At 44.5% G+C, this 17,391-nt stretch overlaps 1 protein-coding gene across 1 annotated transcript in view; it reads left to right on the forward strand.

Annotated features, from left to right (window-relative positions):
* Positions 1-17,391, forward strand: part of ZNF598 (zinc finger protein 598, E3 ubiquitin ligase) — a 125,802-nt gene that overhangs the window by 31,743 nt on the left and 76,668 nt on the right. The window contains exons 3-4 of the mRNA XM_069209775.1: positions 4,400-4,529; positions 10,847-11,058. Of these exons, the coding sequence (XP_069065876.1) occupies positions 4,400-4,529; positions 10,847-11,058 (342 nt within the window). The remainder of the gene's footprint in view (positions 1-4,399; positions 4,530-10,846; positions 11,059-17,391) is intronic.

Consider the following 17,391-nt stretch of genomic DNA (forward strand, 5'->3'; position numbering starts at 1 on the left):
AGTACAGGTTAGGGAAAGAACACTGGTGCTGGGGCCTGGTTAGCAGGCCTCCGCACACTTTCAATTGTAAACATAGCATCAGCAAAGGCAAAAAGTCAGGGGGCAACCATGCCAAGGAGGCATTTCCTTACAGATAGTCTTATAACATTATTATGATTTCAGAAGTTAGCAGGATAAATGATATTGGGAAGGAGGTTCTATCTTAGCTAGTTAATTTGAGTCTTCTTTATGTAGGCCCGAGGGAGCAAGAAGAGTCAGTATTAAAACTGAAGGACTTCATGGCTGATTACAAGCCTTCAAGTTTAAATCATGGCCTGGTTTATATTTGGCGGATGCTGTTGCATAAGAGAACAAATATTTTTTAGGACCTTCAGTTTGACGTGGAGGTCTTCATTGTGCACGACATGGCTCTCTAGATGCAATGTATACAGTTGCTGACTGAGGGTTAGTGGTTGTTGTTTGTAATTTTACAAAAATGTGTCTGCACAACCATAAATCTGTATAGTGGGTAGCTTAGGCTATGTGCAGTACCTGAGACAGAATCTGAGGGTTTTGCATGACCGATGGCGACGACATCTAAGGTAAAGCTGTGTGTCTTTGGTGTGCTGATGGATTTTGATGGCAGAAGGGAACCGCATGGCACCAAACGGTCTATACTTTTTTTTTTAGTAGGATGGGTTATAAAATAGAGCTTTGAGGAATGTACTGAATGGTGGATGGATCTGAAAATTACCATTTCGGGCAATTGTTGGTGAGCAGAAAGTTAGTAGCACCAGTGGGAACTTATGGCTGATTGTGTCCAATGCTACAGACTGGTTCAGCACCACCTGGAGGCAGGGGTCTCTTCCTACAGTAATTCAGAGTGTATCATTGACTACCAGGATAGACATGGTATCTCAGCTCTATCTGGGTCAGAAGATGGATGGATGTATTATTTAATGCTGTCTCAAAATGTCTAGTCTGCTTTATTCCTAAAGGTTCTGTTGTCGGTGCTTAGGGCATGTTGCCTTTCTCACTAAGGACATGTTTTAGTAGGGTAAAAATGAAACTATGAACAGATTTAAGGTGTTCATGAAGTGTGTCAGCTTATTCTGTCATTATCCTTGACAGGTTTTTCGTGGTCGTCTTCATCTTGCCACAAGAAGGAGTTAGAATTTGTCTTCTAAGCCTACCCCAAGCATGTGCAGGGCCCTTGGCAGCACCTCCTTTATAACTATATTGTTGTCTGTCAGAATCTCATCCTAAAACTTGACAAAGTCTACGATTTGTAGTTGAAGTCTTACATAATGTTGCTCAAGTTACTTCTGCTTTCAGACCGCTATTGAGCAGAGCTTTGATCTTTCTTGGACCTTGTTCTTAAGTCTAATTTGTGTGTAGTATTAGTAATACAGTATCTGAAGGGGTGTGTCCATAGCCTGTTAGCACTTGCCTTAGCTTTCTGAAGTCTCCTTGGCCTCTGTCTACTGATATTTTGTGGCTTCCATTCTCTCACCGACCACTGAATTCTGTGGTGATAGGATCATGTGGTCTCCTCAACTCACATTCTTGAGACTGCATTAAAAGGCAGTTGCAACATTGTCTATCTTTTTTCTGAATGCATTATTCATGTCCAAGTGCTTGTCACACGCCTTAAGGAAGACCTTTTGAATTGTGCCCAATTTTATAGACTAAGTCCATTTTCTGATGAATATATTATGGGTAGAGAATACAATCCTGTTAATGTAGTGGCATTTGTTTATAACTTTTAATGACCACAACTTGAAGGTTCTACTATTATGTTTTCATAGTTTCTCTAACAGTATCAACTTCACCTTGATATCTCTGTGACGTCGCACTTGCACACACTTTTCACAGGGGTGCTTTTTCATCTTCAGTATTGACTTTGGAAACTGGGTAAATTGTTTTAATTTTCAATTTGTTGCTATGCAGCTCTGAGTAAAAATATAGCTCACAAGTCCTTGTTACTTTGCTTTCTTGTGCATATGTCCTACTTTTCTACAAAAAAACCAGCGGTTGAGCAGCTGACCAAATAGCGTCTATTTTCACTAACTGCTCATGCAGAGTGGAAGCACCAAATAGTTGTTGGTTTTAGTCGTTCCCAGTAAATGGCTGTGCCATCTACAAACGGCACATCAGTCTTGGCTGCTGGGTGATGTACATTTTATTTTCCTCTACAGCTCACTGTCTGTTGTTCACTCGTCCCACTCTGTCTTGCTGGTTCAAAACTCTATTACTTTTCGTGATCAGCCAATGAAAATTGTTTCATCAGTTTGTGATACACATTTATTTTTAAATTGTTTGCTATTTGTAATGTGTAGTGTTCTGTGAGTGTGAAAAGAGGAACCTTCCGTATTTGTCTTCGGTTTCTAACCACATATTATGTACTGATACTTTTATTTATTAAATATTTGAGTGCTTTGCCGCATTGCTCTTTACTTATGCTCTCTATTTTGAAAATACACCTACCTGAGTGGTAAGAGTAGAAACTATGGTGGTACTTCTGATTTAAATATAGTCTGTTACTGTGTATATTAAACACTTCAGTTCCTGTATCTTTAAGATCTGGCCTAGAGACAATGGTAGGTGTGTCAATATCCTCCTTGTTTCTTAAGAAATTAATAATAATAAAAAACACGCTGTTTCCCTTTCTCTCTTTCTCCTCATCCATTAATCTGTTCAGATATCATTCAGATTTTGCTTCAACCCATTACAGCAGATGAATGCCCAAGAATATGCCTCACTTGTGGAGAAGATGCCGGCGTTACTCTATATGGTCTGGCAATTCCCATTGATTATCGTTCAGTGGACTAAATTTTTATCAAAAATCCAGAGGTCAGATTATTGAATATTTCCTAAGGCAATGCTTAATAGGATGGATTCCAGTAGCAACAGAGTGGGAAACTATCCCTAAATTGACAGTCCTCTGCCTCTTTCTCAACAAACCCTACTTGGGAGTTCATTGGTTGCAGTCTTCTTAATCCAGTTGGGGATTAAAGTTATCGGTGAATGACTAGTGATGAAACAAATGCATACTAGTGATGGAGGAATGATATACTATCTGGACTCATACTAATAGAAATTTTGAGTATGACCTTCATGCATGTACAGACCTGTTGCATAACTAATTATTTTTTACTATGGCCACATGCCACCCTGAATTATGTATTCACTCAGGGTGAAACAGCTAATATATTTCTGTTCTATGCTCCTGCTCTGATGATGAGTGGTTGGTCGAGTAATACAACGATCCCTTTGAGATATAACACTGAATGTGCACCATTATTCATAAGTTTTTTTGTCTGCTAAAACTGCTGCTTGTGTTTCTTTTGAAAATAGTTTCCAAAACAGTTTCAGTTTACTCGTGTCCCTTCCTTGCCACGTCCTTTTCTCTCTCTCAAAATCTTCGTTGGGGTTTTTGGGGGCTGTGAGTGTGAGCGATAATGTTGTTTCTCTAGGTGTCTATTGGATAAAGCTCTGTGCTGTAAAATATACCTCCCTTTTCTTTTACAATAAAATCATGCATCTGTTTTATTAGAACTGGGTCTACAAAGTTGTGTTTGAGTGCATTTCAGATTATCTTTTAAACATAACGCCTTCAACGTTTCAAAAGCAATAGCTTAACTCTTGTCTAAAAACAGAGCAAGCAGCATGTGCTTTCCGAATAGACTTAAATAGAAATATGTATCAGGAAAACCTTTAATAGAAAAGTATGGGAGTATTATATTGAAACTCATGAAAGAAAAAGGAATTATCTACATCATCTGGAAGATTAAGCATACGTTGCAATGCCGAGCAGCAGTTCGGTCCTAGGAAGACTAGTCTGAAAATTCCTTCCAGTCTAGTTCTGAAAACACATGGGTATTGCCGAAAAATCACATTTACACTAGTATATGACTATGAAAGTATTGGCATGTCCATTTTGGGAAGTGATGCAGAATCTAGGTGATATTGTGGAACCCAGAAAAGCTTTGTCTTGTCAGACTTTTTTTTTAAGCCCAAGGTTGCTGGCCACTTGAGTCTTCAGGAACGAGTCAGTAAGCAAGGACTTGTTTTTTGCGTCTGTGGCAAGGCACGTGAAAATGTACAATATTTCGTTGTATGACTTTCTCAAATGAAATAGTAACAAGAGGTTACAAGTGCTAATATATGGTTTTGTCTACAAAGTCTACTAACTTCAATGTTTTTCTTGCTACTTGTACCCACTCACCTTTTCATGCATGCTCTAACTTTTTTACCCAGAAAGTAGTATAGAGTGCTGCTGTTGTTTTGTGTGAATGCCATTCCCTATAGGAGGCAAGTAAATTATCTAACGTGAAGTCATTATATCGTTTTTCATACCTTCATTTTATTGTGAGGATGCCATGTCAGTTTGACACTAGATCATGTTTTGAATCCGCAGGAAGCTGCTGCAGCATGAGTGCTTGATGTGTGCAGATGCTCATCCTTTCCTCACCTTCATGGATTTGGAGCAGCACATGAGGAAACAGCACGAGCTCTTTTGCTGTAGGCTTTGTGTGCACAACCTGAAGGTGAGTTGTACCTGAATACTTTCAGAGACCAGCCTAGAAACTTTTTCTGGGTGCAGTACACAGTGCTTTTCACAAGTGCTTTCCTATTTTTGGCACTTTAATACTAGTTTGGCTTGGATTGGCCTCAAAAAGTTGCCAGTACACTCTAGGGCTAGCCTAAAAATCCATAACTAGCTAGTTACACAGGCATCCTTTCTTCTTTTGTGATATCTGTTATCTTCCAGATACCTCTTAATCATGGTTTATGGAAGGATCCAGAAATAAGATTTTCTGTTGGGCCTCCTTTGACTCCCAGTGTAATCGCATCATAGTGAATTATTGCTTTACTGTTAGTGTCTTTTTCATTTTGTTCGTGTATTTTGTCTAATTTTCCATGTATTGTTTCATTTGAAGATTTGCTGTTAAGAAAATGAATATATAAGTAAATGATTTCGGAGAACAGCCTGGCTTTTTAATACATCAAAAATGAAGGAATCAAGTTTCATGGAACCTGCCTGGAATCGGCAAGGCATTCCTGGCTCCAGGAGAACCAAGTATGCTTGATAGACAGTAGAACAGGTTTACAAGCAGGCATCCAGAACAAAATGACTCTGGTAGAGCAGGTCTTTGAGCTTAAATAGGCTGGTGTGGACCATATCTTTGGCCTGTGAGGTTGTTTTGCTTAGGAAATAAACTGAATAGAAGAAAAAGTACGCCCTGGACTTTCCCAAAATGTTGATGGATTCAGTTTCACCAATAGGGTTCCTGTACAAGAATTAGATGTTTGACTCACACTCTGGGTTAGTTTTCTCCTTGTTGGGTGAGATTTTTCGGGTACGTGCTGAGAAATCATTCTCATTCCTAAGTCTGAGTGTGCTTGAATGTACATACAGGGAGTGCAGAATTATTAGGCAAGTTGTATTTTTGAGGATTAACTTTATTATTGAACAACAACCATGTTCTCAATGAACCCAAAAAACTCATTAATATCAAAGCTGAATATTTTTGGAAGTAGGTTTTAGTTTGTTTTTAGTTTTAGCTATGTTAGGGGGATATCTGTGTGTGCAGGTGACTATTACTGTGCATAATTATTAGGCAACTTAACAAAAAACAAATATATACCCATTTCAATTATTTATTATTACCAGTGAAACCAATATAACATCTCAACATTCACAAATATACATTTCTGACATTCAAAAACAAAACAAAAACAAATCAGTGACCAATATAGCCACCTTTCTTTGCAAGGACACTCAAAAGCCTGCCATCCATGGATTCTGTCAGTGTTTTGATCTGTTCACCATCAACATTGCGTGCAGCAGCAACCACAGCTTCCCAGACACTGTTCAGAGAGGTGTACTCTTTTCCCTCCTTGTAAATCTCACATTTGATGATGGACCACAGGTTCTCAATGGGGTTCAGATCAGGTGAACAAGGAGGCCATGTCATTAGATTTCCTTCTTTTATACCCTTTCTTGCCAGCCACGCTGTGGAGTACTTGGACGCGTGTGATGGAGCATTGTCCTGCATGAAAATCATGTTTTTCTTGAAGGATGCAGACTTCTTCCTGTATTACTGCTTGAAGAAGGTGTCTTCCAGGAACTGGCAGTAGGACTGGGAGTTGAGCTTGACTCCATCCTCAACCCGAAAAGGCCCCACAAGCTCATCTTTGATGATACCAGCCCAAACCAGTACTCCACCTCCACCTTGCTGGCGTCTGAGTCGGACTAGAGCTCTCTGCCCTTTACCAATCCAGCCACGGGCCCATCCATCTGGCCCATCAAGACTCACTCTCATTTCATCAGTCCATAAACCTTAGAAAAATCAGTCTTGAGATATTTCTTGGCCCAGTCTTGACGTTTCAGCTTGTGTGTCTTGTTCAGTGGTGGTCGTCTTTCAGCCTTTCTTACCTTGGCCATGTCTCTGAGTATTGCACACCTTGTGCTTTTGGGCACTCCAGTGATGTTGCAGCTCTGAAATATGGCCAAACTGGTGGCAAGTGGCATCGTGGCAGCTGCACGCTTGACTTTTCTCCGTTCATGGGCAGTTATTTTGCGCCTTGGTTTTTCCACACGCTTCTTGTGACCCTGTTGACTATTTTGAATGAAACGCTTGATTGTTCGATGATCACGCTTCAGAAGCTTTGCAATTTTAAGAGTGCTGCATCCCTCTGCAAGATATCTCACTATTTTTGACTTTTCTGAGCCTGTCAAGTCCTTCTTTTGACCCATTTTGCCAAAGGAAAGGAAGTTGCCTAATAATTATGCACACCTGATATAGGGTGTTGATGTCATTAGACCACACCCCTTCTCATTACAGAGATGCAAATCACCTAATATGCTTAATTGGTAGTAGGCTTTCGAGCCTATACAGCTTGGAGTAAGACAACATGCATGAAGAGGATGATGTGGTCAAAATACTCATTTGCCTAATAATTCTGCACTCCCTGTATTCTCTGGAAGTCTTCTGTGGCCATTGTTTGTAATCCAACTCTGTGGATCCTGTGACCTCTGACCTTTCTCCTACTATGGTGCGGTGGTACAACATAATTAGGTTTAATGGACAGCAATTAGGGTAATAAACATTGGACGATTAACACTTTTGCAACTACTGCATTCCGACATCGGTGCCAGTCATCCTCTCATATTGAAGCTGGTGCACCAGTGACCTGATAATGCTGGGGTTTGGTTCAGAAGCTTTACTTTGCTTGCTTACCACACCGCCACCCATATTCTCATTTTTAGAACTTTTATGCACTTTATGACCCCATTCACCACCCACTTCATTTCCTTCCTGTAAACCCTCTGGCTTGTCACTGGCGGAAGGAATGTGCTCCTTTTTGACACGGTGACCCCCCCCCCCCACACTTTTTGCCTAGCATTTGATGCAATTTTGACTGAAAGTGCACTGTGTTCTTGCTGACCAGGTCCCCAGTGCCAGATGTTGATCCCTAAACCTGTGCAATTGTTCCCCAGTTGGCAATACGTTTGGCCCCTTAATAAGCCCTAGTAAATTGTATCCCGGAGACCTAGGGCATGGGTACCAAATAGGGTCCCCAAAGGTTGCAGCATGTATTGTGCCACCCCCAGGTACCCCTCACTTAAAGCATATTGCAGGCTGTGTGTCTTGGTGCAGCTAAAAGTGAAAACACGACAGTGCATACAGCGTGTGTGTCAGGTCCCCTAAACACTGCATGCAATATATGTAAGTCACTCCTACAGCCTGCCTTACAGCACTAAGGCAGGGTGCACAAAGTTGCATGTGAGGGCATATCTGCAAGAGCAGATATGCCCCTGCTATGTCTTTGTCGATTCTCAGACGTAGTGAGTGGACAGTTAAGCCATTTTAACTACACATGCTGGACACTGATCACTGAGTTTCCCCTGCTGCCTGATTTTTTCACTGAAAATAAGAATGTTTGGTATCAAACATCTCGTACTAATAAACCCCCACGGATGCCAGTGATGTATTTATTAATACACGGACCCACATGGCACCTTAGAGGTGCCCCCTAAAAAAACCTAGCAACTACCTGTGTGCGGAGTGACTAGTTTTAGCTAGCCTGCCACCACCAGACATGTTTCTGACCCCCTTGGGTGAGAGCCTTTGCTCGCGGGCAGTCAGAAACAAGGCCTGTTCTCTGAGAAGAAGACTACCACCCTTGGTATTGCAGAGCTGGCTTCACTCAAAGGAGAGATGCCAGCCCCATTCCCTCTCCCCCACCCTATGGGCCCATTTGACACATGACCAGGTGGGAAATTTAATATTCAGAGAGGTGTGTCCACCCCTCAGTTCAGTCCCACCCTTAAGGTCGCAGCCTGATGTGACACATCATTTAGAAATCAGCCATGTTGATGTTGGCAGATTTAGGAACTCTGTGACAGGGTTATGCCACATTGCCACAGGAAAGGGTCATTTAGGGGGTGTAGTGACCCCAGGGGTAAGAAGCCCATTGGCTACTACCTTACACTCCCCGAAACACCCCTAAATTCTGTATTTAGGGCATCCGCGGGCCACAGAAAATCAGATTTCTGCTGACCTACGAAAAAGGACACTCAACAGCAAAGCCCAAGAAGCACCTGACTTGGCCCCAGTCCTACTGGCCTGTCTGTTTTTTCTGCTGATTTGCACCAAAGTTGACTCGTCCTGCAAGCTGCTGTGCCTCAAGGCCTGGGAGGTCTGCCAGCCTTCAACAAAGACCCAGGAACTCATGTGGAGCAGTGGACCTGCTTCCCTGCATCTTGCAGGCACCCCAGGAGAACTGCAAGACCTCCGGTCTGCTGGGAACCAGACACTTGAGAGCCCCACTGCACCCGTACCACACAGACCAAGGTGAAGTGGACCAACTGTGCCAGCGTGGTCCCGCAGCTGGAGGGCTTGCCCATTGTGGACTCACTAATGTTGGCTGCAGCCTCTGCCCGAATGCCCCCTCAACCGTCAGTGCTACGGTGGAGAAAACCAGATGCCTCAAGACACCTCTGCACACATTGTCCCTGGCCCATGGAAAAGAGGACCTAAGGTTTCCCCAGCACCTCAAGATTTGAACACACCCGTTTGTTCACCCTGATTGCATCCCTGATCCTAACCTGCAGCATCTTTTCAACCAGACTGATCCCCACTGACTAACATTGGATGCCTGACGCATACTGCACCTCTGCCCCCAGCCGCCCTAGGGGAGTCCAGTGTGACCTGTTGGTGTGGACTTTACCCATGCCCACTTAGGTCCAGGAGCTTGGTCCTGTAAGGCGCTGTACTATACCTGAATGCAGTACTTGTTTTTCTCTCCATAAGATAACATTGCCGGTTCTGAAAATTGCACTGTCAACTTTTGAAGCCTCAAAGTATTTTTCTTGCAAAACATACCTGATCGTATTGATTCTGGTGCCTAAACATATGTAAAGATACTTGTTATTTTTGTAAATTGGTGTGGATCTCCTCCTTGTGTGTCTCATTTAGTGACTGTGTGCGTCTTTGCAGATGTCTAACATTCCTCTCTGATAAGCCTCTGGTTGCTCAACCTCATTACCCCCTAAAAGAGCACCTTGGGATTGCTAGAGCAAGCCCCTCTCAACATGTAAGGAAACCCCTGGACTCTTTGCACAATATATCTCATTTTGATATATTATATAAAGAGTCCGCTTCCTACAGCTGGTTTTCCTTATTTGTGTCTGTTCTCTGTTCCGCAGTGGACTATAACTGCTAGACATCTCCTCATCCATTCTTCTTGTTTAAATCCTACAAGAAACCTATCAAGGACCTCTCATATTCTCTTTCTATACCATCTCAAAATGTTAACATCTCCTATGGTTTCTCCTTCCTCCTCTACATTGCACACAACACACCTATCTTCTGTATTCCCACATTCGCTCACTACCTCCAATAACGCATTTCTAATAGTCTCAGGTCAATTCAATATTGGATGGCTTTTATTTTGAACTGTTCCTAAATATAGACTCTCTACTGTTTCTTTTCCTCTGCTCCCATCTATTTACTTACCTTGATCCTCTTCCCCCACAAATCAGGATCTTCACCTGCTCTCACTTTTACCACTAACACACTGGCACAATACTGAATGGGTGAAGAATATATTTGTCGACCATTCCATAATGCTAATGCTCCAGATAATTCTCTGCTACTAAATGCATTACATTATTGTAATCACCCACTTGTGAACCTTTTTCAGTATTCCATTTTCCCCCTGTTCATAGTTGCAGCTCTTCGATAACGGGGCACTGTATAAGCTATTGACAGTTGTTTTCACTGTGGTTGATGGAATCTAACCACATTCTCTTGCTGATTTGACCAGTTACATATGTTCAGTAATTTGCAATTTGCCAACCAATTTGCTTGTCACACCAAAATCACCTTGCACTGAATCCAGATTCCAATCTCTTCACCTTCAAGGTCTCCTCAACTGGAATGTACCTGCCTCCAGATATACAAATCTTTTCCACTCTTAGTTAAAATTAAGCTCAAATAGACATCTCATAAAATCGAAAGAATGCTAAAATACGCGCCTCGGATGTAAAGTCTAGACGGTGTCAATATTTTGCATTTATCTTGCTGATCATTTATTGCAAACCAGCTTTTCATAAGTAACTTATTTATGCTTGAAATTCCAAGGTTAGTTGTGCTAAATAGTTAGAAATGTCAGGTAGATGCATTCTAGACGAAAAATGCATTGATGTATAGTTTTTTGAACAAAGCAAAGTTGACGAGCCTTAAACTGCATCACTATTTAAATAATTTGTTTTCCCTGGTTTCTGTGTAGTTTGTATGTTGTGAATATTTTTCTTCACCACTTAAAATCACCTTTGCACCATCCTCTTCCATAGAACTTCACATACGAGCGAAAGTGGTATTCCCGCAAAGACCTTGCTCGACATCGGATAGCTGGTGACCCCGATGACACTTCCCACAGAGGTCACCCCCTATGCAAATTCTGTGACGAACGTTACTTGGACAATGATGAGCTGTTAAAACACCTGCGAAGGGACCACTATTTCTGTCACTTCTGTGATTCGGATGGTGCTCAGGAGTATTACAGGTATGTGAAACTCACTGTTTTTCTGAAGCGAAACGTCCCTCTTTTGTCAGAAAAGGATTATGTTAGGCCAGCTTAACTGGTTTTAATATCCCTGTTTTCGAAAGTGGGCCTCACCTGATGTAATAAAAGTAAGATTTTTATCAGGTTTTTTCTTTTGTTTTCAAACCATGTTTACTGAGATCTGCAACAAACCTTTTTGATTTGATGTATTTCGTAAAAGGAATAGAATTAATTCATCCAAGACTGTGTGTTGGTAGGGGTGCCTTAATTTTCTAATTCCTTTAAGAATTAAGTACAGTGTTTAACAAGCTGCATCATACAAGCACATGCTCTTTGTAAGAGCTATGGTTGTCAGCATTTCAAAATCAAGTGTGTAAAAGTGATGACTACATGTTGGGTCCATACAAGTAATTTTTTTTGGTTGCGGTCTCTTCAGTTTGGAGCAATTAGCAGATTTTGGTAAAGCTCTTGTTTAAGCTTGAGTATTGTGTTCTATGTCACGACCGGAGGTGAGGATTATGCTTTCTTTCTTCGCTTTAGTTGTAACAGTAGCCACCACAGAAAAACAAAACTACAACTCCCATGAACATTAAGATAGATTTCCTCAAACAAATGCACCAATCAGCATGTTCCCAGTCCATAAAGGTAGTCATCCTTCCGTTTCTTTCCTCTTTCTTTGCTGCTCCTCGCAGCCTTGAGATAAGTACTGCTCTTTTGTTCTAATGTGTAATCTTGTATAATGGTACTATTTTTATTACAGTTTTGTGATTTGTTGACTTGCTGAAGCCCTGTTCGGGCCTTCTACCGCCGCAGAAGTGTGCTTCGCTTATATGCAGCAAAAGCGTCCTTTGCTGTGTGTGGGGCTGTGCGGTGTGGTCTCCCCACCGCTGCGTTTCACCTGCATGTATTGTGGAGTCTATCTCGGCTCCGGTGGTCGCGGAGCCTCGCGCGCAACGAGCCAGTTTCAGACTTGCACGCACCGATGCCCGTGGGCAACCTCTTCTACGCCCCGACCTGGAGTGCGATGCCCTCAGGGGTCAGTATCGGCCTGTGTGGACTCACCTCAAAGTGAAAGTGCTCCCACAGACACCCATAGGGGTCAATATAATGGGTCAAAGACCCTGTTTATGTGAAATACGCCCCTCCCGGGGTCAATACAGGAGCCTTTGCGGCCTCACGCAGGGGAATTAAGGAGCCTTGAGCCTGGCCATACTCTGTTAAACCCAACAGGCAGGTTTAAGTGAGGCCTCTACCCTGCCTCTGACGTGCATTAATGCTTGAGTGGTTTTACTAGCCGGGGACACCACCCAGGCGCCCCTATACAAGACTGCCAGCCTGGTTTGCCTACAGGAGATACTAAGCACTGCAATATTAAGGTAGTAGTGTCCCCATAGTAATTGGTGCCTTGGGCCCCCATATTTGGCTCTGCCACTGCCATAACGCCTGCATTTTGCTGGAGATTCATGACTCCTTTTCGCAGGAGGCCATCACCTACGTCCCCATCGACGAACACTTGTGACATTATGGATGCCTCCATCCATAATGCAGTCTTGGAAGCTATGGCACCGTTGGAGAAAAAATTGATTAACCTGACGGCACAGTGCCTTACACCTCTTGATCTGAGGGCAGACCTAAAGGGGCTCATTCCCCTTCAGCCTCTAGGGCTTACCCAAGACGTCTTCCCGGAAGAGCACTGGCGTGTACCTCAACGATTTTGCCCACCTTGAACGTGCTTTTCTAGAGCAGCCTCCCTCCGATAAGGCAGCCATCTCACGCCCATTGCCTACTCTTAACCTGCCTTGTCCCCCTCCCCACTTCTCAGATGCCTGTGATTTCCCAGCCTCGGATAGAGAGCAAGAGCCAGACCGGCCCTGGTACCCTCAGTCTGACCTTTCCCTTTCTCTCCAGATGGTGCCCAAAATTCAACGCCTGATGCTGACATGCTGGACCCTGATCAGCTCTTACACCTGCGATCTTCGGACTGGGTCCCTTCTGAATAAGGTGGCCGCTTACGTATCGGAGCGTTTGCAGAAACCTCTTGACAAGGAGGTTCGCAACCGCCTCAGGGTGGAGTGCCCCCATCTCTCTCTCCCAGACAAAGTGTCCATGACTCTGGACATAGATACGCGCATGGCAACCTTCCTAGCGAAATACATCAAAGACCCCCCCCCCCCCCCCACCCCCCCCCCCCCAAAAGGGATCAACAGGTCCTGCCACTTCTGCCAGGCTAAACTGTTGGGCTTATCGGGCCACTTAGAAAGATTCTGGATATGGTGGAGGATTCCAAGACCTCTGAGGCGTAGATATCTCCTGAGCCTCTTTCGGGTTGGGCATAAAGGGCCGTTATATTTCTTGGCAATGCCAATTGTGCCCTCTCCTCGGAATGGAGGAGATCCCAATTGATAAAGCTAGACCCCAAATAGGGAGCTCTGGCCACCTCGGAGGCGGGCCCCATGGCACAGGGAGGACTGTTTGTTGAGCCTTTCATTAAGGAACTCAGCAAATGTCTAGCCGCCTTTAAATCCCTGGATAAGGCTCAATCCTCCATAAAGAAGATTTTTACTCCTCTGGTTTTCTCCAGGCCCTATCGAGGAAGGGGGCGCTCGGCTGTCCGCGGGCAGCAACGTGCTTCTTCCAGAGGCTCAACTCTCCAACTTGGATACTACCAAGACTCATCCAGCTTCGGAGGCTTCTATCCGACACGAGGGTACCGTAGACCGAGAGGTGCCAGAGGGGGCTCCTGCGGCAGATACCAGCCAGGAGCCTGGCACTGTGAGTGTAATTCCTTTTTTGGGAGTACGGTTAGAGGCAGAATTGCGCATTTTATTCACAATTGGCAGGCCTTTACCTCAGATGTTTGAGTTCTGCAGGCGGTCTGTGGGTTTTGGAAAGAGTCCTATGACTCCCCTGCCCAGGTAAGGTTTTCTCTTCCACTTCTTTTTTCCACAGAGGAATCCTCTCTAGTCCAAGCTAAGGTTCGGGAGCGCCTGTTCAAGGGAGCCATCACTCCTTCACCCTCATGGGATTACCAACAACTTCTTTGGAGTGGACATCAGGCATGGGAGAAAGTGCCCAGTTATCAATCTGAAACACATCAAAGAGTGGATGGTGTATTGCCACATCAAAATGGAGTGCAAGCACCTCTTGCGTGACCCTCTTACTAAACGATTGATTGGCTTGCTTCGATACAAAGGACGCCTCCCTGTCGGTCACTATTTTTCCACCCCACCGGCACTTCCTCCAGTTCCAGTGGTGCTGCGTCACCCGTTAGTTCACAACACTTCCTTTCGACTTGTCCTCTGCCCCGTGGTGCTTCACCAAGCTTCTCTGCCCAGTCGTGGAGCTTCTCAGGTCCCGGGGCATCTGTCTGATAATGGACTTGGCAGATATCCTCCTGATGCATCACAAGAGGCGGACTGTGATCCTTCACCTTCAGTGCGCCATAACCTTCCTCCAGTCTCTGGGGTTTCATATCAATGTACAGAAGTCTGTGCTATCCCCCTCTCAATCCCTGGTGTTTCTAGGGTTCATGGTCAATTCGGTCCTTGGCTCCCTCAGCCTGGCTTGCAGAAAGGTCCCCAAGATTTGACACAAGATTACCCACGTTCTGGCCAAACCAAAGACATCTCTCCAGCAGATTGCCCGGGTAGTGGGGCAGATCACCCGAGTAGTGGGCTTACTCTCATCCTCCATCCAAACTATCTTCCCTAGTCCCTTACACTATCGGGCCCTTCAGTGTCTGAAGATTTCGCACACCCCCACAAGGGGCTGACTTACTCTCAGTGCACTCCACTTACGGACGAGGTGAAGGGCGGAGCTCTTCTGGTGGTTAACACATCTAGAGGCGTGGAACGGCCCCGCCATCCCATTCTGACCTCATCACAGAGTCTGATGCCAGCGGTCCGATGTTGAGGGCTCGCTGCCCATCAATTGCTTGGAGCTTCTGTCCGGTTCCTTTGCGGTCCAATGTTGGGGGAAGGACCGAGTTTGTTGTCGCGTCCCCCTCAAGATGGACAATTTTGCAGTGGTCGTTACGTAAGTTGATGGTGGGGGGACGGGGGAGGGGGTTAGGCTCCAAACCCCTGTCGGATCTAGCCAGAAGCCTTTAGGAATACTGCCTGGAGAACCAGATCTTTGTCATGGCAGAACATCTTCCGGGTTCGACAATCAGGGATGTGGATGTGTATACCTACAGGACCTCACTCTCTGGAAACTGGACCCCTCCGTCTTCCAGGAGCTGAACAGCAGATGGGGCCCATTCTCAATGTATCTCTTTGCCTCTTGCCTGAGCCATCAGTTGGACAGGTTCTTCAACTGGAGATCAGACCCGTTAGCCTTGGCGATGGAGGTGTTCAACAGTTTTGGGGTAAAGAGAAAGGTAATGCCTTCCCTCCATTTCCGATGATAATGAGACTATTGGCCCAGGTGCTCCACCATCGCGCGGCGGTCATAGTGATCTTTGGAGATCTCAGGAGTGGTTTCCAGTTCTGATGGAACTTTCTTGGGATTCTCGCATCCACCTACCCCGATTTTCTCACCTGCTCCGAGATCCCTCCGGAATCCCCATAATTTCTGGGCGGGTCCCTATCGTTGATGGATGTTGGCATGTCCCAGGCCTTTCATGCCAGGCTGCAGATCTCCTCTCCGAAGCGTGGGCAGGTTCCGCTGTTAAGTAGTATCCATCAGCTTGGTCCTGATGGCTGTGTTGGTGTCGTCAATGACACGTGGATCCGATTGGGGGGGGGCGGGGAGGTTCAATCGTTCATATCTTGAACCTTCTTGCCTTTTTAGCCTCTGACGGCATGGCCTAGAGAACAGTCAACTCTTTCCGTTCCGCACTTTTGGCAGCCCCCTCCCATTGATGGTTACCTGGTGGGAGAACACCAACTTACTCGAAAACGTCTCTGATGGGCTCATCTCCCCAGCTCCACATTATTCATCTCTTTGGGACGTAAACATCTTACTGAACCTTTTTCTCTCTTGGCTGAATAATATATATTTCTCACGTTAGCGACTTTCGTGCCAAGCTGGCATCACTCCTATGCTTGATATTTTGCTGCAGGGTTTCGGATGTCCGAGCCCTGAATATCACAGGCAGGATTTTCACTCCTACCTTCTACCTGTCAAGGGGTACGAACACAGATTCCAGGGCAATCTCTTATCCGGCTTTTCGGAGTTCTCCGAAGCTTTTTGTCGTTAAGTGTGTTAAGTCTTACAAGGCCATGACAGAAGACTTTCGTCCCCCAGTGGAAGGTCAACTTCACATTGCTCTCACTAAGCCTCACAAGACAGTCTCTTCCCCGACAATCACCCGTTAGTTGAGGTGGGCCATGCAAGAGACTGGTATCAACACCCTGTATTTTGGCACCCACTCCACCAGACGGGCCATGGCCTCTAAAGCATTTACGTTGGGATTCTCGCCTGGAAGTGCAGCTGATTGGTCTTCAGACTCTCATTAAGCATTTTTACTTTAAGCCGCTCCATTCTATGGCATCTTTGGTGGCATGTAAGCTTTGAACAGCATAATCCTCGCCTCCGGTCCTGACATAGAATATAATATTTTGTAGCTTTCATAACGGAAAGTTTAAATCCTATTAAGGACACGGAGGTAAGGATTTTCCCACCTGGGGTCGGGGAGCAACCATCCCTCGTATAAGTAAAGCTCCATATCGAAATTTCCAATGTATTGCTTGAAATTGGTAATGTGTATATGTCCTCTTGGGTTACTTATCTCATGCAGTAGTTCCAGTTTTGGTCGGACTGCTTAGTTCCTCTTTTGTTTCTTAGGTAACGATTCGGGCAAACGGGAGTAGTGGATGACTCTGGCTGCTCGTAGTTTGGAGAAAAAGGAACAAAACAAAAGGACAGCAACCTTTATGGACTGGGAACGTGCTGATTGGTGCATTTGTATGAAATCTATCCCGATGTTCATGGGAGTTCTAGTTGTGTTTTTCTGTGATAGCTGCTGTTAGAATTAAAGCAAAGAAGGACAGCATAATCCTCGCCCTGTGCCCTTAATAAAATTGAAACTTTCTATAACGAAAGTAAGGAAAGTTTTATATTATATTATATTGGGTGACGGGCACGTAGTCCCTGTTTTTTTGAGCACCTGTACAATACTTGCTGCCAAATAATTTCCTCAAAATGACAGTTTTCTTTTGTTTCCAGAACATTTAGTAGATTGGTTGTGAGCTTCCCTGGTAGATTTTGTACCAAATGATGGACCACATGCCCTACGCCCCTTTTTAGTGTTTCTCTACCTTCTTTAGTCAGGCTAGTGCAACATATATTGTCTTACTGTGTCTTCATTATTTACAGCTTTTTGGATTTGTA

Source organism: Pleurodeles waltl, chromosome 10, assembly GCF_031143425.1.
Source record: "Pleurodeles waltl isolate 20211129_DDA chromosome 10, aPleWal1.hap1.20221129, whole genome shotgun sequence".
NCBI classification, from domain to species: Eukaryota; Metazoa; Chordata; class Amphibia; order Caudata; family Salamandridae; genus Pleurodeles; species Pleurodeles waltl.